The following is a 24413-nucleotide window of genomic DNA, read 5'->3' as shown; positions in this document are numbered from 1 at the left end:
AAAACACACCTTTGGGCAGATGAACAGGGAAATTCTCTTTAATCCGCACTCATATTTTAGTCAAACAAAGTGACATTGCCCTGTGTTATCAGCCTGACAGAACCATAATCTACTCTAATCCATCCACATTCACACACACTCACACACACACACACACACTCACACACACACACACACACACACACACACACACACACACACACACACACACACACACACACACACACGCGCACACACGCACACACACACACACACACACACACACACACACACACACACACACACACACACACACACACACACACACACACACACACACACACACACACACACACACAAACTGTGCTTCTGAGCCAACATTACAGTTTTTTTAGTCTTGAAGAGGTCAGCAAATAGATGGATGCTGTTTTATTGTAGGATAAAGTGTATAAAGATGAAGCATGTCTAAGGAAGATTGGAGTCAGACGAGGTCACTGTGAGCAGCAGTGCATTCGGGGACAGTGAAGACACAGATGTGTGTGTGTTCAGCAGCTGCTGTAACATGAGAAAAAGTAATTGTGCTGTGTTCTGTGTATGAAGCAACACAAGGCATGGTAAAAGAAATATAATCCTTTCAGGTTATGCTTTTATAATTATAAATGATAATCACTATATATATATATATATATATATATATATATATATATATATATATATATATATATATATATATAGTTGAAACCAGAAGTTTACATTCACTGTATTAAAAGGCACATAACCATTTTTTTTAAAAAGTCAGTTGTTAATGTGGCTAAACTTATTGTCTTTTAGGTAATTTAGGATTATCAAACGTGTTTCTGTTACACTTAATACCAGAATAATAAGGGAGATATTTTTGAGAAATTGTTGTAACTTTTCTTGAAAATCAAGTTTACATACATTAAGATTAAAATGCCTCTGAAAAAGCTCAGATGATGGTGTCAATGTCTTGGAAGTGTCTGCTGCTTCCTTTTGTGACAACATGGGGAAAATCAACAAGCCAGAATCAACAAAAAAGCCAGATTACAATTTGCTAAATTACACTGGGAAACTGATTAATGTTTGAAGACATGTCCTGTTGTCTGATGGAACTTAAATTGAACTGTTTGGCCATAATGACCAGTGTTACATTTGGAGGACAAAGGTGAAAGATTACAAGCCTAGGAACACCATCTCAACTGTGAAGTATGGGGGCGGCAGCATCATGTTGTAGGGCTGTTATGCTGCAGGTGGAACTGGTCCACTTCACAGCATAGATGGCATCATGAAGAAAGAATATTCTGTAGAAATACTGAAGCAACATCTCAAGATATCGGCCAGGAAATTAACTTGGCCACAAATGGGTCTTCCAAACAGACCATGACCCTAAGCATACTGCCAAATGAGTTCAAATGTGCTTTAGGGACAACAGAGTGAATGTTTTGGAGTGGGCATCACAAAGCCCTGATCTCAATCCTATAGAAAACTTGTGGGAAGAGTTGAAAAAGCTTGTGCGAGCAAGACAGTCAACAAATCTAACTCAGTTACACCAATTCTGTCAGGAGGAACAGGCCAAAATAATTTAAAAAATATAATAATAACAGTAATTATAATAATAATAGGCAACGCGGTGGTGAAGTAGCAGGTAGTGCAGTTGCCTCACAGCAAGAAAGTCGCTGGTTCGAGCCTAATAATAATAATAATAATATAAATAATAATAATTTTAATCCAATAATAATCAAAATATTTAATTATTACAATAATTGTAAAAATTATATATATATATATATATTATATATTATATATATTTTTATAAATAATAATATTAACTACATATATAATGAAAATGTTTAAAAAAAACTATATAGGCATATAAAAAATAACATGAGAAAAACACAATAAATTTACTAAAACTTTAAAGTGAAAAAAATAGAAAACTTATTGTAAAAAAAAAATCTAACAACATAAACTATAATAGTATACATTTATGGCCACTAGGTAGTGCTGTGGGTCAAAATAAAATTGTTTTAGTGTCATTAATAACATTAAAATTAATAAAAAAATATAAATATATCAATTAACATTAAAAAAAACATCTGAATTAAACGAAAATATTTTACTTAAGATTTAAAAATCAAACAAAAATCTGAGTCAGTCTTTCAGAGACAGAAAAAAAGTCCTTTACAGTAGTTCAAAATAATAAATACAATAAGTAATTTGCTACCATCCAGTAACAATATAAATGGCAATATAATTGGTTATTTAATTTAGGTTTTGGTTACCCAATTCACCTATAGCGCATGTCTTTGGACAGTGGGGGAAACCGGAGCGCCTGGAGTAAACCCAAACCAACACGGGGAAAAAATGCAAACTCCACACAGAAATGCCAACTGACCCAGCTGGGACTCGAACCAGCGACCTTTTTGCTGTGAGGCAACAGTGCTAACCACTGAGCCACCATGCCACTCCCTGCCTTTTCTTTAGAATTTATGCTTATAAAAAAGCTATTTTATTGGAGTAACAAAGTCTAAATTGGTCTGCGGTGTAAAACAAAGTTATCAGCCTCTCTGTAGTTTGAGTCTCTTGTTTTTAAAAAGCGCCATACGTGTAAGCTGAATGAATGCATTATTAAATGGACGTAGAAATAAAACCCTCTCTTGTGCTTAACTCTAGAGTAACTCATGTATCCAGTTCTAATCCTCTGCTTTATTTATTGACTTTAAGATAATCAGATGTGAGACTATAGTCAACCTAATGTTTTAACCCTTTATCTTGCTCGCTGGTAACTTGATGGACAGAGTTTCCACGAGGGCTTTAGTGAACATTACAGAGGAAATGCAAATAAAAAATAAAATTGATGCATCCTCCAAATTTAATTCCGGTTCTTTAGACTTATGTGCTACTTTACTTAAAATAAAAGTGGGTAAACTCATGGCCTTAAAAGCGACAAGTTAACCTTACCTTAAAAAAAAATAAAAAAATAAAAAATTAAGTAGGAACAGTTAAGTTATAAACTTTTTATAATTATGCATATAAATTTAATGCAATATTTTATTTATATTTATTTTTAATTTATTAAATAATTTATTTTAATACTCATTGCCTTAAAACCGAGAAGCTGACTTAAAAAAAAATAAAAAAATTAAGTAGAAAGAAATAAGTTGACAACTTAATTTTCATAAATATGCAGTTCATTTATTTAAAAATGTTAAGGCAACTTGTTTACTCCCTTTTTGAATTTATTTAGATACTTTATTTAGATTAACTTAGAATTCATTTATTTTAATATCTATTTTAATACTCATTGCCTTAAGTGACACCTTAACTTAATTTAAAAAAACAATTTTAAAGTAGTTAATTTTGTGTGCACAGTTCTTTTACCTAAATGTTAAGACAACTTGTTTACTCATTTTTTTTACTTAATTTTTATATTTGCTTTGAATTAATAACACATTTTGTTAATTTTCCTTCTGCTTATCATCAAGGGTCGCCACAGCAGAATGAACCGCCAACTATATATGTATGACAGTGCTAACCACTGAGCCACCATGTCACCTTTATTAATTAATTTATTTTAAAACTCATTGTCTTAAATGCAACAAGTTGAAAAAATTAGGGTTGACTGATTTATTTATTTATTTATTTTATAATTACACACACTAGTTCATTTACTTAATGCTAAGGCAACTTGTTTACTCACTTTTTAAATTTATTGTAATATTTTATTTATATTTATTGTGATTTTTTAATTAATTTATTTTATATTTATTTTTATACTTTGCTTTAAGAGCAACAAGTTGACTTTACTTAAAAGAAACTAAAAACAGTGTTAAGTAGGAACAGTTAAGTTGACTTAATTTTTATAATTATGCACAGTTACTTAAATGTTAAGACAACTTGTTTAATCACTTTTTAAATGTATTTTTATATTTAATTTAGATTTATTTTTAACTAACTATTTAATTTAAATACTCATTGCCTTAAAAGCGACAAGTTGACTTTACATAAAAAACAAATCAGTTTTAAGTAGAAACAGTTATGTTGACAACCTATAATGTTTATAATTATGCACAGTTCATTTACCTTATATTATAAAGGCAACTTGTTAACTCCCTTTTTGAATTTTAGATATTTTATTTATATTTATTTTGAATTTATTAATTTACTTATTTTAATACAGGATTATTTTAATCCTTAGAGGTGACATGTTGACTTTACTTAAAAAAAAACAATTTTAAGTAGGAACAGTTAAGTTGACTCAATTTTTTATAATTATGCATATAGTTCACTTATCTAATATTATTAAGGCAAATTGTTAACTAATTTTTTAATATTGTTTTGGTACTTTATTTTTATTTATTTATTTATTTATTTATTGAAATATTTATTTTTAATTCCAAATTGTACACCACGAAAATTATACATCCATAAAAGAGAAAAAATTAAATAAATGAAAATAAAACTGCTAGGTCTTTTAAAAAAATGGAGTAAATGGCTAGCTTTCTCCACAACGACAATATAATTAAAATAATTTAACATTTACATAATTCCAGAGGTTATGCATCATTGAGAGAATATGTTGGGCAACCTTTTATCTTGTTTTATATCTATTTATTTATTTTCTTGATGAGCTTAATGTAATATTTTATATCAAATAATATATATTATATACATTATATACTCATATTTATGTGGGTGACACAGTGGCTCAGTTGGCATTTCTGTGTGGAGTTTGCTTGTTCTCCCTGTGCTGGTGTTGGTTTCCTCCAGGTGCTCGGTTTCACCCACAGTCTAAAGACATGCACTATAGGTGAATTGAGTAAACTAAATTGTCCAAAGCAAAGTGCATGTGTGTGAATGAGTCTGTATCGATATTTCCCAGTACTGGGTTGCCGCTGAGTAAAACATATGTTGTGGCAACCCCTGATGAATAAATAGACAAAGCCAAAGGAAAATGAATGTATATATATATATATATATATATATATATATATATATATATATATATATATATATATATATATATATACAGTATATGGGTGTGTATTAACTTAATCAGTTTGTGTTGGTACTGTAGAACATGAAGGAATTGTGTGGAACCCTGCATTTTTTACAGTGTAATCGCAACAGGTTTACTCACTATTTTTAAGTAAAGTCAACTAACTGCTTTTTACAGTGTGCACATGCAAAGATGTTGACTTGGATAGGCAGCAGTGAATGCATCTACCTAAATTAGCCTGCAGCTATCTATATCTCCAAGGCAATGAAATAATTATGACAGTAAGAAACAATGATCCCTCTTCCAGAAAGGTGAGTGGGCAAGATTGGGTTTCTGGTTTGCTCACTGCTCAATATCAGGTGATTAGCTCTGGACGCAAGCTTATCCCGGTACAGGAACGCAACACCAGCAGGCTAAAGAGCAGGATGGGCTTGTTAGGACAGATCCTTAACCTGTCATCTCATGCCGGACACTCACCTAAGCACCTTTCTGCTAATGAAGTTCACTCACTTCAGGACACAAGTGCATTTCTCACAATGGAAAAATCCTGAATCTGAATCCTTAACAGCTGACATGCGTTATCAGTAGTTGTTCTGTGGTGTGTTGAAATTCTTGATTCTGATTGGATGGATAGCTTTGAGCACAGTTGTAAATAAATGTTCTTCCATCAAACATTAGTGGCAACCATAGTGACTTCGTTTCCAGAGCCTACTTCATTCCTCTGTGTGATCATGAGCTCAATCGGTAGCTAACACACGTAGCTATGAGCTATGCCCATGTCACATACGGTTAAAGACAAAAATAATTAACAATCCTGTAAAATGCATACATATATTTCCTCATGTATTGTTTTACAGATCAAGGAATTTTTGTACAGTATTTGCTTTAATACATTTCTTCTGGAGAAAGACTTTCTTTTAGTCTAGCTGGAATAAAAACCAATATATATATATATATATATATATATATATATATATATATATATATATATATATATATATATATATATATTTATTTTTTGTAACTGTAAATGCTACCCCCCTTAAAGACTTTTTTTTTTAGATTAGTTTAGTGCAGAGGTTTTCAAAGTGTGAGGCGCGCCTCCCCTGGGGGGCGCCAGAGCATGTCAGGGGAGGCGCGGGAAAATATTATATAATAAAAATACAATTATTAAGTTTAATTATTATGTGTATTTTTTTATTATTTTTAAACGTTTTAATTAAACAAAGTTAAAAAAATAATACGTCAAAAATAAGAAAACCTTTTTTACCCAGAAGGCCATAGCTGTGAATTCGCTTCTGTTTGGCAAGCCCGCCAATACAGGTATATGCCTGCTAACAGGCACGTGCACACATAGGGCTCAACCTGTGCAGTGCACATGCCCTTTTTAGTCTTGGATAGAATGTGCCCTTCCAAAATGATCAAAAGTGCCCCCGCGACGCGGCACAACCTTGGTCCCGTTCTTCAGTAAGCGCACGACCACTCCGCTCGAGTACGCGCGCGACAACACAGCTGATCAGAACGCGCACAGCATGAGACCCGTTAAACTTCGGCGACACCTTGAAACCAAGCATGATGAAGTAGCAGGAAAACCTCCAGAACTTTTTGTGTGTGTGTGCGTGCGTGTTTGGGAGGAGGGGGCGCCAATGGATAAGTTGTGTCAAAAGGGAGGCCCACTGTCTTAGACTTTGAAAAACTCTGGTTTAGTGTATTTGTTTTCAGGTTCAACATTAATAAACATTACTGTAAAATGTGCCAGAATTAACCAATAATGACTATTTTCTATTTTTAGACCCCTTACAAAATGTTAAAAAGTCACAACTAAAATAGAAGCACAGCATAATAACATATAAAACACTATCATAAATACAAATAAAAACTAAATAAGATTTATGGCAGCATAAGAGGACAAAAAAGCCAAAAACAAACAGTACAAATAAGTGTCAAGAATACAGTGCTAATGCTGATTTGACAATGACCAATTTTTATCATGAAACTGAAAAGAAGGAAAAGTGCAGGATCTTCTAATTGTTGGTGGGATGGATATTCATTCCCAAGTAGCTTTTACTAAAAATACCAACTGACTGAATTAACTTTTAATTAATTGACTGAATTAACTAAATTAACGAGCTAGTGTGTTTCCCATACTGATAAACTTCCGGTGACCTGTTATTGTGAACTTTTTACATTTTATACGGTTCCTTTTACAGCATCGATGTTGTAATGTAATTAAAATACATTTAGTTAAATAGACTTTGGCATTCATTTAGTTGCTCAAGCGTAAATCAAGACAAAAAGCTGTTTACTCGCACATGCCCATCAGAATCGGCAGGCTGGCGCAGAAGCTCCATTGAATATACTGGGGTAAAATAAATGCTCATATTATAAAGACATGGTGGGGGAAAATGTAATTTAATGCAGTGCTTCTTGTACAATTTAACACCCACTTTATATCGGATATCACTCAGTCAGTGGAGATCGCTGATTACTAAAGAAAACTGACCTTAAATACATCAATTTTTACATTGGCATACAGTTGTCCGGAAGCGCTTAACTCAGGTTGCTGGCAAATTCAAAGTCCTAAAAGCATGCTTCGGAATATACCCTATACAATTCCCACTTTCACCACCTCTAGTAGTTTATTCTAACTTTCACATACTGATTTAGTTCTGAAGTCGGGTTATGTAGGGTCTTGAACATTAAACAAATGTGCACATATTTACTAAAATTTTCCCAACTAAGCATGTTGTATTTCTTTAATATTGAACAATGCTGAAACTGAACTGATTTCTTATCAAGAGTTTTTAAGGATTGTTTGTACAATGATTCAAGTGGCTTCAAAGAAGTGATGCTAGCTTGGGACCAAGTGGTTAAACAATTTTGTAAGATTGGCTACAGAAAAAAAAAACCAAAATTGCCCAATCTTTCTGAAGAAATTGTCTTGTTAACTTAACTTGTGTTGTTATCCTAATTAATTTAGTTAAGTCTTTAAACTGCCCTTTACGCTGAATACTAGCATTTTACAAAATAAGAAGTAAAACATTCTGTACTGTCATCATGGCAATGACAAAAAAAAATAAGTTGTTAAAACTATTGTTTTAAACACAATTTAAATAATATAAATATATACACATACATATACACACACTACTGGACACAAGTCTTGTCACCTATCCAAGATATAGGAACAACAAATAATGACTTATGGTTGATTACTTGGTAGAAGTGGCTTATTTGTAAGGCAAAGGCCTCTAGATTAATTATTATTAATTATTTGATTAGGACAGTAAGGTCTGACTTTGCTTAGACAAAAGTCTTGTCACATAACAGAAATAATGTCCAGTATAGAATATAAAGTCATCCTGCAGTGGAGACAGAATGAATATTGTGTCTGACTCCATCATGAGCTTGGAGGACTGCATCCATACATCTCTGCAATGACTCAAATCACTTATTAATAAAGTCATCTGGAGGCAAAGAAAGTGTTCATGCAGGACTCCCAGAGCTCATCAAGAGTCTTTGGATTCATCTTCAATGCCTCCTCCTTCATCTTACCCCAGACATGCTCAATAATGATTATGTCTGGTGACTGGGCTGGCCAATACTGCAGCAGCTTGACCTTCTTTGCTTTCAAGAACTGATGTGGAGGCTGAAGTATGAGGAGGGGCACTATCCTGCTGAAGAATTTGCCCTCTCCTGTGGTTTGTAATGTAATGGGCAGCACAAATGTCTTGATACCTCAGGCTGTTGATGTTGCCATCCACTCTGCAGATCTCTCGCACACCCCCATACTGAATGTAACCCCAAACTATGATTTCTCCAAACTTGATTTCTGTGAGAATCTTGGGTGCATGTGGGTGTCCAGTAGGTCTTCTGCAGTATTTGTGATGATCGGGATGCAGCTCAACAGATGATTCATCTGATAAATCAACCTTCTGCCACTTTTCCAAATTATTAACTAGAAGCCAAGTTATTATTTGTTTCTCTTACAACTGGAATCGACGACAAGATTTTTGTCAGGTAGTGTGTGTGTGTGTGTGTGTGTGTGTGTATGTATGTATGTATGTATGTATGTATATATATATATATATATATATATATATATATATATATATATATATATATATATATATATATATATATATATATACATAGCATAATAGAAAGGGTGAGATGACAATCAAATATCCCATCTTGTGTGTTTGCTTTTTTATCATTGCGTCATGATGATGTTTACCTTCAATACTGGGAGGACTCGAACACATTGTGCATATGTAAATATGAATGATGGCCTGCAGGTGGTGCTCTTACCGGACCAAAAACAGACTCCACGATGGGTCCGAGGTCAGAATCCTCCTTCTCCTTGGGTTCCTCAGTCTCTTCAGCCTCCACAGGCTCCACTTCCTCCTCCTCGTCCTCTCCGTCTCCAGCTTTGCGGGGAGGCTGAACAGGCTGTTTTTTTTTCTGGGCCATTTTGGGTCTTGTATTGCTGTTAAATGCCTCTGACAGGCCCGTTTCACTTTGCCTCCTCTGTTTCTCCACCTTCTTCTTAATTGCGGCCTGGACCTGTCAGGAGACACAGGAGATTAGACATTGGTAAATGATGATTGATTAGCATCCGGGGATATTTTTACATAACTAATTATACTCATAATTGCAATTGTAAGCTAGATAAAGGGAGTGAAGCTCACACAGGTTGATTAGAATGTGTGTTGTATTTAAATAAATAATAAAACACATGGTGGGCGGAGTCAGAACATCGGTTGCTGATTGTGGAAGGAGCTAAAACTGAGAGATTTTAACCTTTACCTTCCAAACATGAGAACAACTTGTAAAGGAACTTTATGTCTCATGTCACAAAAAAGTCTGTAGACTTTTCTTATATCGAGCTAGGTTAGAAGAACGTTCCCAGAATGCTCTAAGTTTTAAGTTGCTACAAAAAAACCTTTCTGCAACATTCTAGAACAGCTAGTTACTGTCTATTGATAACGTTTCCATCCTTATTTAGCTACCAAAAAAATAACCAAACTGGAGCTATTGGGGAATGTTGGGGGAATACTCCTCTCTCCCGGTCAGTAACACATAAAACAAGCATATAAAAAAACATCTTTCTATACAGTAAAGTCCATGTCTCTTATGCAAAAAAATGGATGACAGACATAAATATATCCAAAAATATCTCAAATATATTTCATAATCAAACTATCATTCTATATGTATATTGCGATATGCACAATTGCGGCATTATTTTGATATGTCGCACAGTTTTAATGTGCAAAGCATATCATCATTATTAACATAACTTTTATCCCAATTCAGTATAATTCAATTTATTGGCCCAACCAAATGTTTTTTTCTTTTGCAACATACTGTCAATCAATCAAGTTACTTAAGACCATTTGTGACCTTGGATAACTAAACAAGTCTAATGTTTCAAGGCTATATTTGTAAGAACAGCCAAAAATCCTTTGTATAAGTCAAAATTAGCGATGCAATATCAACTTTTAGTATACAATAAAAGGATATAAACTAAATATATTTTTAATATATATATATATAGATATATATATATATATACACACACTTTTTAATTATTTTTATTTGACATGGACATCACAATTACACTGGACAACTAAATGCATTTGTTTAAGTGTTTTAGCAAACTTGCTAAATCTCAACACCTGTCCACAGGAGGCTTAAAAATTGACAAAATGGAAATATAATAAAGACATACACACCATTACAATTATTTACATAAAATTACTGCAGGCAAAAGCAAAGGCGACATGATCCAACAAACTAACAGTAGCCTATTTGTGCAAACACTGCTGTTTTGTTTTTAACCACTTTTTAAGAGCACTACTAAAAATATTTATATTACTTTCTGATTTTAAGTTAACCGGTAAATCATTCCACAGTTTGGCTCCCTTTACAGAGAAGACAGATTGACCAAACGAGGTCTTACACTTTGGCACTAGACAGTCACCATTAGCAGTTGCCCGTGTAACTCTGTGGGAGGTTTGATGCCGATTGATTAGCTCACAAAACAGGAACACGATAATTTAAACATTTAAAAACCAATTTAAGATAACTAAATTGAATAAAACATATGAATTAGAGTGATATACCATTGTGTTTATGGGTGATTATCTCAGTATTTAGAGTTTTTTTTTTAACAAATTTAAAAATAGTTGTATTTTAACTAAATATTCATTCATTCATTTTTCTTCAGGTTAGCCAGGCCTTTTTTTATCAGAGGTTGCCACCGTGGAATGAACCACCAACTATTCCAGCATATGTTTTAACCAGCGTGTACCCTTCCAGTCGCAACGCAGTACTGGGAAACACCCATACACTCTTGCATTCATACACATACACTACAGCCATGTTAGCTTATTCAATTCACCTTCAGCGCATGCGTTTGGACTGTGGGGGAAACCGGAGCACCCGTAGGAAACCCACGCCAACATGGGGAGAACATGAAAACTACACATAGAAATGCTAACTGACCCAGCCAGGGCTTGAACCAGCGACCTTCTTGCTGTGAGGCAACAGAGCTGACCACTGAGCCATCGTGTTGCCCTTCTACCAAATATTATCTTATATTAAACCATACCTCAATGAAAAGCTTATTTATTGAGCTTTTAGATGACATACAACATTTCAGTTTCCAAAAATGACTGATTTTATGGTCAGATTTGTTAAATCAAGACTCGTTTTATCTGAAAAGTCTCTGCTAATATTCTGCCAGATATTTATTTCATTTTTTACAGTTCACCTTAAACATGATATTCACACAAAATTCAAAATGTACTCAATATTTACTCTCAAGTGGATCCAAACTTTGAGTTTCTTTCCTCCGTTGAACACAAAAGAAGATATTTTGTCAAATGCTGAAAATCTGTAACCATTCACTACTATTAAACAAACACTATAGAAGTCAATGGTTACAGCATTTTTCAAAACATCTTTTTGAGTTCAACAGAGGAATAAACACAAGTTTAGAACCACTCAAGGGTGACTGAATAATCATTTTTAGGTGAACTATCCCTTTAACCAGACTACATTCACTTGTTCAGGTCAAAACTCAATCTCCAGGTTAGTCTGATTGACTTCCATTCTAGAGGAAACAAACACTATAGAAGTCAATGGTTACAGATTTTCGACATTTTTCAAAATATCTTCTTTTCTTTTCAACATAAAACTTTGGAACCATTCAATTCGATGATGAATAAATTTTCATTTTTTTGGTGAAATATCTCTTTAACCAGACTGCATTCAGAGCTTACATTCATTAGTTCAAGACAAGTCCAAACTCAATTTCCAGGTTTGTCTGATTGACTTCCACTGTAGGAGAAACAAACACTATGAAAGTCAATGGTTAAAGATTTCCAGCATTTTTCAAAATATCTTCTTTTGTGTTCAACATAAAAGTTTGGAATTTCTCGACTCAACGGTGAATAAATATTAATTTCTGGCTGAACTATCCTTTTAACCACTAAATTTAGAGCTTAAATTAAATTGTTCAACTCAAGATTCATTCTCCAGGTTAGTCTGACTGACTTAGGAGAAACAAACACTATGGATGTCAATGGTTAAAGATTTCCAGCATTTTTTTTTAAATATCTTCTTTTGTGTTCAACAGACAAAAACAAAAACAGAAAAGTTAAGAGCCACTTGAGGGTGAGTAAATATTCATTTTTGGGTGAATTATCCCTTTAAGCAGAATGCAATCTCTAGGTTAGTCTGACTGACCTCCGTTCTAGGAAAAACAAACCTTACAGAAATGAATTGTTACAGATTTCCAGCATTTTTCTAAATATGTTCTTTTGTGTTTAACAGAAAAAATACAAAAACATAAAAGTTCAGAACCACTCGAGGGTAACTAAATATTAATTTCTGGGTGAACTATCCCTTTTGACCAGTTTACAGTAATATGTTCAAGTCATTAGTTCATCTTCAGGTTAGTCTCTTTGACTTCTATTCTAGGATAAACAATGTGGAAGTCAGTTGTTACATATTTCCAGCATTTTTCAAAATATCGTCTTTTGTGTTCAACAAAAGTTTGGAACCACTCCAGAGTGAGTAAATATTCATTTCTGGGTGAACTATCCCCTTAATCAGATTACATTCATTTGCTCAAGTCAAAACTCAATCTCCAGCTTATCTCATAGACTTTTATTCTAGGATAATCAAATACAATGAAAGTCAATGGTTACATATTTCCAGCATTTTTCAAAATATCTTCTTTTGTGTTCAACATAAAAGTTTGGAATTTCTCGACTCAACGGTGAGTAAATATTAATTTCTGGCTGAACTATCCTTTTAACCACTAGATTTAGAGCTTAAATTAAATTGTTCAACTCAAGATTTATCTCCAGGTTAGTCTGACTGACTTAGGAGAAACAAAAACTATGGGTGTCAATAGTTAAAGATTTCCAGCATTTTTTAAAAAATATCTTCTTTTGTGCTCAACAGACAAAAACAAAAACAGAAAAGTTCAGAGCCACTTGAGGGTGAGTAAATATTCATTTTTAGGTGAACTATCCCTTTAAGCAGAATACAATCTCTAGGTTAGTCTGACTGACCTCCGTTCTAGGAAAAACAAACCTTATAGAAATGAATTGTTACAGATTTCCAGCATTTTTCTAAATATCTTCTTTTGTGTTTAACAGAAAAAATACAAAAACATAAAAGTTCAGAACCACTCGAGGGTAACTAAATATTAATTTCTGGATGAACTATCCCTTTTGACCAGTTTACAGTAATATGTTCAAGTCATTAGTTCATCTCCAGGTTTGTCTCTTTGACTTCTATTCTAGGATAAACAATGTGGAAGTCCGTGGTTACATATTTCCAGCATTTTTCAAAATATCGTCTTTTGTGTTCAACAAAAGTTTGGAACCACTCCAGAGTGAGTAAATATTAATTTCTGGGTGAACTATCCCCTTAATCAGATTACATTCATTTGCTCAAGTCAAAACTCAATCTCCAGCTTATCTCATAGACTTTTATTCTAGGATAATTAAATACAATGAAAGTCAGTGGTTACATATTTCCAGCGTTTTTCAAAATGTCTTCTTTTGTGTTCAACTAAAGAAAAAACAATCATAAAAGTTTGCAACCAGTCGAGGGTGACTAAATTTTCATCTTTGGCTGAACTGCTTTAAGCAGTTTGCATTCAGCGCTTACATACATTTGTTCACGTCAAAGTTTAATCTTAGTCTCATGGACTTCCATTCGGGAAGAAACAAACAATGAAAGTCAATGGTTACAGATTTTCAGCATTTTTCAAAATATCTTCTTTTGTGTTAAACAAACAAAAAAAAAAAAAATACAAAAACATAAAAGTTCAGAACAACCCGAGGGTAAATATTAATTTTTGGGTGAACTATCACTTTAAGCAGAATTCAATCTTTAGGTTATTCAGACTGACTTCCATTCTATTAGATACAAACACTATGAAAGTCAGTGGTTAAAGATTTCCAGCATTTTTCAAAATATCTTATTTTGTGTTCAACAGAAAAAAACAAAAACAAAAAAGTTTGGAACCGCTAGAGAGCGACTAAATATTAATTTCTGGGTGAACTATCCCTTTAAGAAGACTACACTCATTTGCTGAAGTCAAAACTCAATCTCCAGGATAGACTGATAGTCTTCCATTCTAGGAAAGACAAACACTATAAAAGTCAATGGTTTCAGATTTCCAGCATTTTTCAAAATTTCTTCTTTTGTGTTCAACATAAAGGTTCGGAACCACTCCAGAGTGAGTAAAAATCGATTGTTGGGTGAACTATGCCCTTAAGCAGAATACAATCTTCAGGTTAGTCTGACTGACCTCCATTCTAGGAAAAACAAACCCTCTAGAAATGAATGGTTACAGATTTCCAGCATTTTTCAAAACATTTTCTTTTGTGCTCAACAAATAAAATACAAAAACATTAACATTCAGAACCACTCAAGGGTGACTAAATATACATTTTTGGGTGAACTATCCCTTTAAGCAGAATACTGTCTCCAGGTTTGTCTGATTTACTTCCATTCCAGAAAAAACTAATCATATAGAAACGAATGGTTACAGATTTCCAGCATTATTCACAATACTTTTTGTATTCAACAGAAAAAACAAAAACAGAAAAGTTCAGCACTACTCAAGGGTGACAACATTTTCATTTTGGGGTGAACTACCTCTTTAACCAGACTATTCATTTGTTAAGTCCAGACTTAATCTCCAGGTTAGTCTAATCATGATCTGTACCTGTTTGGCGGTTCTCTCAGGTGGAGCGCTCATGCCGCCGGTGCCTCCTGCTCCTGGGGCTGATCCTTCTCGAATAATCATGAACATCTCGGCGACAGTGAACCCGCACCTCTCTCTCTGCCTCTTCTTTCTCTCTCTCTTTCGCTCCGTAAGACTACACCTGCTTCACCCCTCCCTGTACCTGTGCCTTTCTGAAGTTTCCCTCTGCAATTGCTTTATTACTCTCTCATTAAATTCCCTTCAGGCATTCAGTCACCCAAGCTGAGTTATAAGCTGCATGTGCTCATTTTCCTCCAAATCATGTTAAAGCCACTTCTGTTTTGCACATCTTTCTTTCGTTCAGTTTTCTTTTGTTATGCCCCTCACAAAGATGAATCAGGAGTAAAACACATCTGATAAGTTTCTCTTGGTCATTGCTGATCTGTCGAAGTCCTCAGTATGTGCTGCTTCTGCTCTGCCCGGGTCTGTTTTATCCGGCGGGGCAAGAAAGAGAACTGAAGGATACCATGTCTGCTTTCTGGACGTCTAACATTCGGGAGTGACACTCAATCTGATCCGATACCTTTCTCTCCTTATCTTTCCGTTGTCCTTTTCTGTCTGAGTTACTGGCTGCTTTCTAGATTGCATTGGATTTGTGAGATAAGAAGCTTCAGTGGTAGTATAATATAGTTAAATAATAATAGTAATAATAATAAGGGTAACACTTCAGTTTAAGTAACAATTCACACAGGCTTATTACCTGCCTATTATTAAGATATTAACTGTTTATTAGCACTTATAAAATATGATCTTATTTTACATCCCTATAATCTCACCCAATAACTAATACCTACTTTAAAACTACCTTAATAACTATCAATAAGAAGCTAATCAGTAGTTTTTGAGCTAAAAGTTTGTTTTGTAACTAGCATGAATTTTACATGAAAATAAAGCGTGACAATAATATGTTAATTATAATAAGGAATTATGCAAAATGGCACTTTATACACTGTAAATATGTATAAAATAAAAAATTAAGCCAACAAATGTTTTAACTTATTTCATTTTTAATCAAACTTCAATATGAAAATAAAGTGTGGCCATAATGACGATAATAAAAAACTAAATAAAAATAAAATAATAATAATGATAAAATATTCTTATGAAATTACACTTTGTACAATGTAAACAGATATGATTAAAAAATAATAACAACAAATGTTTTTCATTATTTTAATTAGATTTTAACATGAAAATAAAGTGAGACAATAATAATATTAATAATAATAATAATAATAATATTAATAATAATAATAATAATCAAATTAATAATAATAATAATTAAAAAATAAATATCGAATGACATTTTATACACTGTAAAAAATATATATATATATATGATAAAAATCAAAGAGTTAGCATAGCATTTTCATATGAAGAAATGAGGTTGTTATTGGTCCCATTAGAATAAAATTAAGACTTTGGAAAACTATAAACGAATTATATTTAAACCAAACTGCAGTTAAAATTGTTGCTGCCTTCGATTTTTACGTTGAATCGAATAAACAATTCCTTTCATCCTAAAACAAATAATTTGAAGCCTGTTTAAATTTACTAAAATAAGTTATAGTAACAAAATGTTTTTGTTGTCATGGCCTATTGATTGTTTGTATACACACACACACACACACACACACACACACACACACACACACACACACACACACACACACACACACACACACACACACACACACACACACACACACACACACACACACATACACTGTAAGCTTAAATAAGCAGATCAAATGTGACTTTGGTACCGTAAACACACGTTTACAAACAACAACAAAAGTTAGATTTGATACATGATTAAGCATAAATCAAGAAAGAAATTAAATACAATTACATAGAAGAAACTGCTGTTATATAAGTCAATTATTATTGTTGCCTTTGTTGATTTATTGCTATTATTAAATTCCTGTTTTTAATTTTGCAGTACAAAAATTGTAATTAAACGTAATTGTAAAATGTAAGAAACATTTTTAAATATTCTTAAAAATAATAATAAATATTATTAATAATTGTTGGCAATACGGTGGCTTAGTGGTTAGCACTGTTGCCTCAAAGCAAGAAGGTTGCTGTTTCATGCCCCGGCTAGGTCAGTTGGCATTTTTGTGTGAAGTTTGCATGTTCTCCCCGTGTTGGCGTGGGTTTCCTCCGGGTGCTCCGGTTTCCCCCACAGACATGCGCTATCGGTGAACTGAATACACTAAATTAACTGTAGTGTATGTGTGTGAATGCAAGTGTGTATGGGTGTTTCCCAGCACTGGGTTGCAGCTAGAAGGACATCCGCTGTGTAAAACATATACTGGATAAGGTGGTTTATTCCGCTGTGATGACCCCTGATGAATAAAGCGACTAAGCCGAAGGAAAATAAATGAATGAATCAATGAATCAATGAATGATTGTATTTTATCTTTACAGTACAATAGTATTATTTGACTACTTTTTGTTTACTGATTCGTTTAATAAGTTACATTCATTAATTTTAATAATATTAATAGAAAAAATAAAAGAAAAATAGTTTATTTAAATGGCTTTTTTTGTTAAATTATCATTTAAAATGGCTTAAAGTCATGGGTTTTTGATTTACATCACATGTGACTAAATGTTACATTTATTAGATCTGTAATTGAAAATTGTTCTGCAAAACGATGCAAAAAATTACACCCACTCTGCTCCTCTTAACTGATTTACACTGAACGGTTGTATTTATTTACACACTGTAAAAATTATATGATCAATTAGTCATGACAACATAGGTTTTTAGTTCCTTGTAAAGCATTAAACTTGTTAATCATTTTCTAACTTGCTGATAATAAAATGGTTGATTTGATTCAGCTTAAAAATTTAAGGCAACCAGTATTTTTTACATTGCAGTAACCATTTTAGCAAGTATATTAAAAGTAACTAATTAAATGACCAAAAGATAAATCTACGAAAAAGTAATTTAGTTACAGTAACTATACATTGTAAACGTAAAAAAAAAGAAAAGTTGACTCGCTTTTTTGAGATGACTCGACTTTCAACCCAAGCACTTGACTCGATTTAACTTGAGTAAACTCAAAAATGTTCTGAAGCTGGTTGCCTTAAAATTTTAAGTTAAGTCAACTTTTTTTATAGTGTAGTTACTCAAACACAGACACATTGTGAAAACGTATCCCTGTATACATTTCTGGAGAGCGCAAACTATGTAGCCAGAGCTGCGTATGGCTGCATTTTATCTTTAAAACTAACCCAAGCGGCAGTATGATGGTAACGATGGCTTGTTTCTTTATGCACTACCAACTGATCGCTACCTTTGCGTAGACGGCTTTATCGCGGTTACCATTTTGCTCAGAGGCTCACCATGTATGCTGGCGGACTTGAATCGCAGAAAGGAGTTAGCCGCAACAACGGGGTTCGAGTCCAGCGAAGAATGGTTGCAGAAAGTGGGTAAGACAAAAACAGAAGGCAAAAAGTAAAATAAACAAGTAAAAAACGGTGAGAATGTGGTAAAAAACAGGCTGCCGCGAGGGCTTTTCTTTTTCTGGATTGCCTTTTAAAACTGTCGGTTACATTTAGGGAAGGTGGTGGGTGGGTAAATCGGTGCTTTTGAAAACACTATTGGTTGGGTTTAGAGAAGGAGGTGCTCGGGGAGATCGGTCGGTCAGTCAGTCAGTCGACAGCGGCCTCTGGTGGATTTATGTGACTTCAAAAAAAGTAGCTCCTGGGACGTATTTTGTGATCTCCAGAAATGTATATAGAGGTATGCTTCAATAATGAACCTGGGTTGAATCACTTTGTACACTGTTGATCAGTGAATTGAAATGTACTTCCCAACACCTCTACTCCTCTCAGCTGATCATATTTAAGCAGATCTACTGACTTCAGCATGAAATCTGAAATCTCCTCTCTGTCTGTCTGTCTGTCTGTCCACTTCACCTAATGTATAATGTATGGATAAAGAGCTGGAGAAAGCTCGCTTACGGAAAATGAAAGAGGAGATAAAATAGTGGTGTATTTGTGCGTCAGACGGGGAGACGAAGGGACTGACGACAAAACCCGAAATGTAAAACTGCAGGATTGAGTGACCAGGCTTTTCTGCGGCCTCGTTAGGGAAAACACAGGAGCAGAGCGGGATATAAGGAGAAACACACACTGAAAGGGTAAGGAAAGGGCTCATTGAACATAAATAACAAAAGAGAGAGAAATAAGAGCTTGTAAAGTAGACTAGATCTATTCTTTATTGATCAATCATATATATTCGATGTCTGTTGTAATGCTAACTGGGATACGTTCAGTTATACGGCTCTGCTATAATATCCGTTTAATCTGCTTAAGGTAAATATTTAACTTAATTAGATATTTCTCAAATTTTTTATTAAACAGGCACTTAAACAGACTTTTTTAGTAGCCATTTTTTTACTAGACAATTTACTAGCCATTTCTGAGTCAAAATTGCATCATATATCATATATATATATATATATATATATATATATATATATATATATATATATATATATATATATATATATATATATATATATATATATATATACACACACACACACACCAATAAATGCAAATAATATAAACATAAATAAAGATGTTTATTGTGTGTCATTCTTGTTATACTTTATGTAAAGCACCACCATGTCTGAATGAAGTGCCCTAAGAGGATTAATAAACTAAACTAAATATAAACATATATTATGAATATATATATAAATAAATAAATTAAAATAAATATTATTAAAAACATAAATAAATAAATAAAAATAAACCAATATAAATAAAAAATATTAAATACATATAAATAAAAATATAAATAAAATAATTAATTAAATAAATAATAATAAATAGGAATATAAAAATATAAATATTCATAAATATAAATAAAAATATAAATAAATTAATTGAAATATATATATATATATATATATATATATATATATATATATATATATATATATATATATATATATATATATATATATATGCGTGTGTGTGTGTGTGTGTGTGTGGTTTTTGTGTTCAATTAAACTCTGATATATATATATATATATATATATATATATTTTTTTTTTTTTTTTTTTTTTTTATAGTAATTGTTATTATTTATGGTAATATTGGAAAATAGTTACTAGAGCAAAAATATCCTCTCTCCTAATTCAGCATTTTAGCGCATCACAATTTAAAAAAAGTAAACTTTTTTTTTTTATTTGCATATGCATTAAAACATTGCCATGTATTTCTTTAATAGATTTTTGTTTGATAGACTTTTAAATGTAATTTTTTGACATTGATGATGATCAAGATTCTCCGATTTATAAGACTCTGTAATAGTTTAATAGTATTAATAGTGGAATTGTTCATGTTTGACCAATTCAACAATAAACCCCGTCAAAAAAAACTTTCACTTTTCAATTGTCTCGTATCTGCAAAAAGTGCCACAAACAGTGTCTTAAGCGTATAGTGTTTAAAAAGTAAATATAACAGCGAGTGACTGGATTGTGGTCTTCTGTGTCCTGTTCAGGGCAAAGATTATATCTTGACCCAGACATGCTTGACAGGTGAACTGTCTGGTTGAGATGAATTAAACATCAGAGGTCAGAGGTCAGCGCGACTCAAGATCAACTGTCCTGATCATTCAATACAGGAGATACTGTGAAGCTTCAGGAGTGAAGAACACTCTTAATTTATTACTTTAATAAAAAAATAAAAAATACATTTAAAGAGCCCATATTATGGGTTATTGAAAATGCCCTTCCATGTAGTGTGTAACACAGCTTCAAGTGAAGTGAAATATCCAGCTAATCTTAAATCTGTAAGTTTACAGTGTTTAAAACTGTTGATTCAGCTATAAAATAGTCGACTCATAGTGCTTCAAACGAGTCGTCTTGATAACGAGTCATTAGGTGTCTCGCCATGACGTGACAACAAAGTTATTCACGCGCACACCCAAACCCGGGAGATTTGAAACCTGCAGCCCCGTCCTCTTACTCAGAAACCCACCCACACACACACACACACACACACAAACATGCTGGTCGATTGAAGTCACAGTGCGTGTGTGTGTGTGCGTATGTGTGTGTGCGCGGGTGCGCGAGGACGAGGGCAATATGTGTGTATGTGTGTGTGTGTGTGTCTGTGAAATGCGCAGAGTGTGACAAGCTAGGAGATCTCCTCGCCAGTTCTTGGAGTTTTTGCTCAATAAAATAGTCAGTCGTCTGTATTTTCAAGTCTATTGTCTGTATTTACATTCACCCACTGGCAGCTAAACTCCACGCCTTACACTATCGAGCGTGTATGCACTGTGACTACTTCTATTTTGTTGATTAGCTGCTGGGCATTTCACTCTGTCTCTCGCTGAAGGCAGTCAGTGTCAACCAATCGCAACAGGCTGTCATTCGTCCAATCAGCGCAGACTAGGTTTGCGCTAAGGAGGGGTTTGGGAACAAATGAATCACTGGACGATTCATACGGGAGTCGCTGGGATAATTAGGTAAAAATAAATGCAGATTATAAGATAATGAAGGTGTTTTTTGACCTTGCATGCATATTAGACTGTTGTTGGAGACCCTTAGAACCAATATATGACCCTATTTCATGTATAATATGGGCTCTTGAAGGATGATTATTATTTGAACAGAAGAAGAAAAAAAAACGGTCTCTTAATTATATGAATGCATACAAAACAGTAAGACTCATTCATCAGATTACATAAAACAAAAATGGGAGAAAGAGTCAAACCAACTAATAACAGAGGAAGACTGGACAGATGTGTGTCACACATGCAAAAACCACAAACTTTAGAGCTTGGATGGAAAAATCTGACAAGGTTCTTCATAACTCCTAAACTGTCTGCATTGCGTACAGGTGCTGAAAGTTTGGGCTCTTGTTGGAGACAATGTGGAACCTCAGTGGCTAACCATTTTCACGTTTTTTGGGCTTGCCCAAAAATACAGACCTTCTGGTATGAAATAGTGACTGAAAAAAAAGATAACTGTAAAAGAATTTGACTACTCATTTATTACATTATACCTTTGGAAAATACCTGAAGTTATTCCACCTATTGACAAATACTTAATTCAAATCCTTTTGGTAAGTGGCAGAAAAGCCATAACTCGAAAATGGTTTCAGTCTGATCCTCCAACAAGAGTTCAATGGATTTGAATTGTAAAGGGAATACACTGTATGAAGAGACTGACCTTTAACCTAAAATTTGATTAATAAAAGTGTAACAAGTTCCGGCAAAAATGGTCTGAATATGTCATTGTAAACAATTTGTTATAATGTATGTCAAATGTATTATGACTTGATTTTGTAACCCTTATGACAAGCACTTTGTTCTTTGTTTTTTTTTTTTTTCAATTTTTCCCCTCCTGTCTATTTTTTTCTTAATTTTATCTAAATAAATTTTTTTTAAAGAAATTGGAGGAAACAAATATACAGGGGGGCTAATAATTCAGGAGGGCTAATAATTCTGACTTCAGCTGTAAATCTACTTTATTGTTTGAGAACAATGCATGGAATTAATCTCCATCCACTCTGTCTTCTGCCACTGTTTAGGCAAAAGGTGCAGATCATTCATTCATTTATTGTCTTTACGACTTAATCCCTTTATTAATCTGTGGTCGCCACTGTATATGTTTTACGCAACGGATGCCCTTCCAGCTGCTACCTATCACTGGAAGACTGTGCAGATCAATTTTATCCTATTTTATTTTATATTATTTATCATCTTTGTAGTATATTCAGTTGTTCCTATGCAAGTCAAAAGTCAAGTCAAGTTGCAAAAGTAAATCCTGAAGACTGTGTGTTTTGCTTTTATCTCCCCCTAGTGGTAGACCACATGTGCTTGGTTTCTGGCATTCCAAGTCTGTCCACATGAGAGATTAAAAAAACTAAACAACCCAATCTGACTTGATTGATTGAGTTATTTTCAAAGATATGAAGACAAACCGAAAAGTAAACTCGAGATTCACGCTGCTTTATGCCTCACTGATGACGCCCTTTTAGTATGAAATTGTGACTGAAAAATTTGATGCAGTTTGATGTAGAATCCTTAACTGTAATGTTATCTCCTCTTTAATCCTTTTTAATCATGCATGTGATCAGATTCAGAAATGTATTTGTGATAATTTAACTGTATATAATTTCATGCTTATTTAGCAAACACGGCTGTACTTATTTTTATTTGCACTTGGTTTGTATGATATTTTGCACTGACCTTCGGGAAAACCTCACTCCTTGCATTTTTTAATTTGCATCTTTTTATGTTTGTCCATATTATGCTAAAACCATGCGAGCTCAATTAAATTATGTTGTATACATCTTGTGTAATCACTTCATTTTTATTAATTTATTCGTTTAATATTATTTATGTTTTTACTTTTATTTATTTTTAATTCGTAATTTAATTCAGCTTAATTTAATGTTTAACTTTTTAATTTTTTAAATAATTAAATTTAATTAAACTAAACTAGATTATACTAAACTAGATTTAGTCATTTTACATTTTTTTTATATTACTTACCTGTCTCATTTCACTGTTATCTCCAGTGTTCCTCGTCTCTCTGCTTCCTGGCATAATGCCCTCCTGATCTCATGGTGTCTGTCTCCAGATTCCCTCCATGTACCCGGTTCCTCCATATGATCCTCCACTCCCTCCTTTTAATCCGATCCACATCTCCAATTCCAAGCTGCAATAGACTTTGTATGGTTATGCTATTCATCTGCCATCATATTCAATAAACTGTTTACCTTACTCACAGTATCTGGTCTATGTCTTCCTTCTGAGATAATAATTTACATACATTTAAATGAATAACATCAAAAGCTGCATTTCCCCAAAAATGCAGTTAAATACCAAATCCTTAAAAATGATTATGTAGAATTATTGATCATTTACTGCAATTGAATTTCCTGATATTATAGTGAATTAAAAAAAGAAAAGAAAATTAATTTCTTAAATTACATCCTGTGATTCTGTACTTACTAGTTAAACTGCAAATCATTGTTGAACATTAATACAAAGTTACTGTAAAAATGTAGAGCTACAAAGCATTATAAATCGCCTTACATCATCATCTCATAAAAACAATAAAACCTTTATTGATGCAACTA

General features: G+C 33.2%; 1 protein-coding gene across 6 annotated transcripts in view; it reads right to left on the bottom strand.

Annotated features, from left to right (window-relative positions):
- The window catches only part of cabp2b (calcium binding protein 2b), a 75923-nt gene that overhangs the window by 17154 nt on the left and 34356 nt on the right, over nt 1-24413 (bottom strand). For 3 of the 6 annotated variants that reach the window (XM_087282099.1, XM_087282100.1, XM_087282098.1), the window contains 2 exons: nt 23824-23989; nt 9308-9562 (listed from right to left, as the gene is read on the bottom strand). In XM_087282099.1, the coding sequence (XP_087138225.1) occupies nt 9308-9562; nt 23824-23877 (309 nt within the window). In that variant the 5' untranslated portion in view covers nt 23878-23989. Of the gene's footprint in view, nt 1-9307; nt 9664-15144; nt 15896-23823; nt 23990-24413 lie in introns of those variants that run through there. The other 3 variants (XM_087282097.1, XM_088651193.1, XM_088651194.1) reach the window with 3 other exon arrangements.

The sequence above is a fragment of the Danio rerio genome, chromosome 14, assembly GCF_052040795.2.
Source record: "Danio rerio strain M-AB ecotype USA chromosome 14, GRCz13ab, whole genome shotgun sequence".
NCBI classification, from domain to species: domain Eukaryota; kingdom Metazoa; phylum Chordata; class Actinopteri; order Cypriniformes; family Danionidae; genus Danio; species Danio rerio.
The sequence above is the reverse complement of the archived record's forward strand: the minus strand, read 5'-3'. Positions and strand labels throughout refer to the sequence as shown.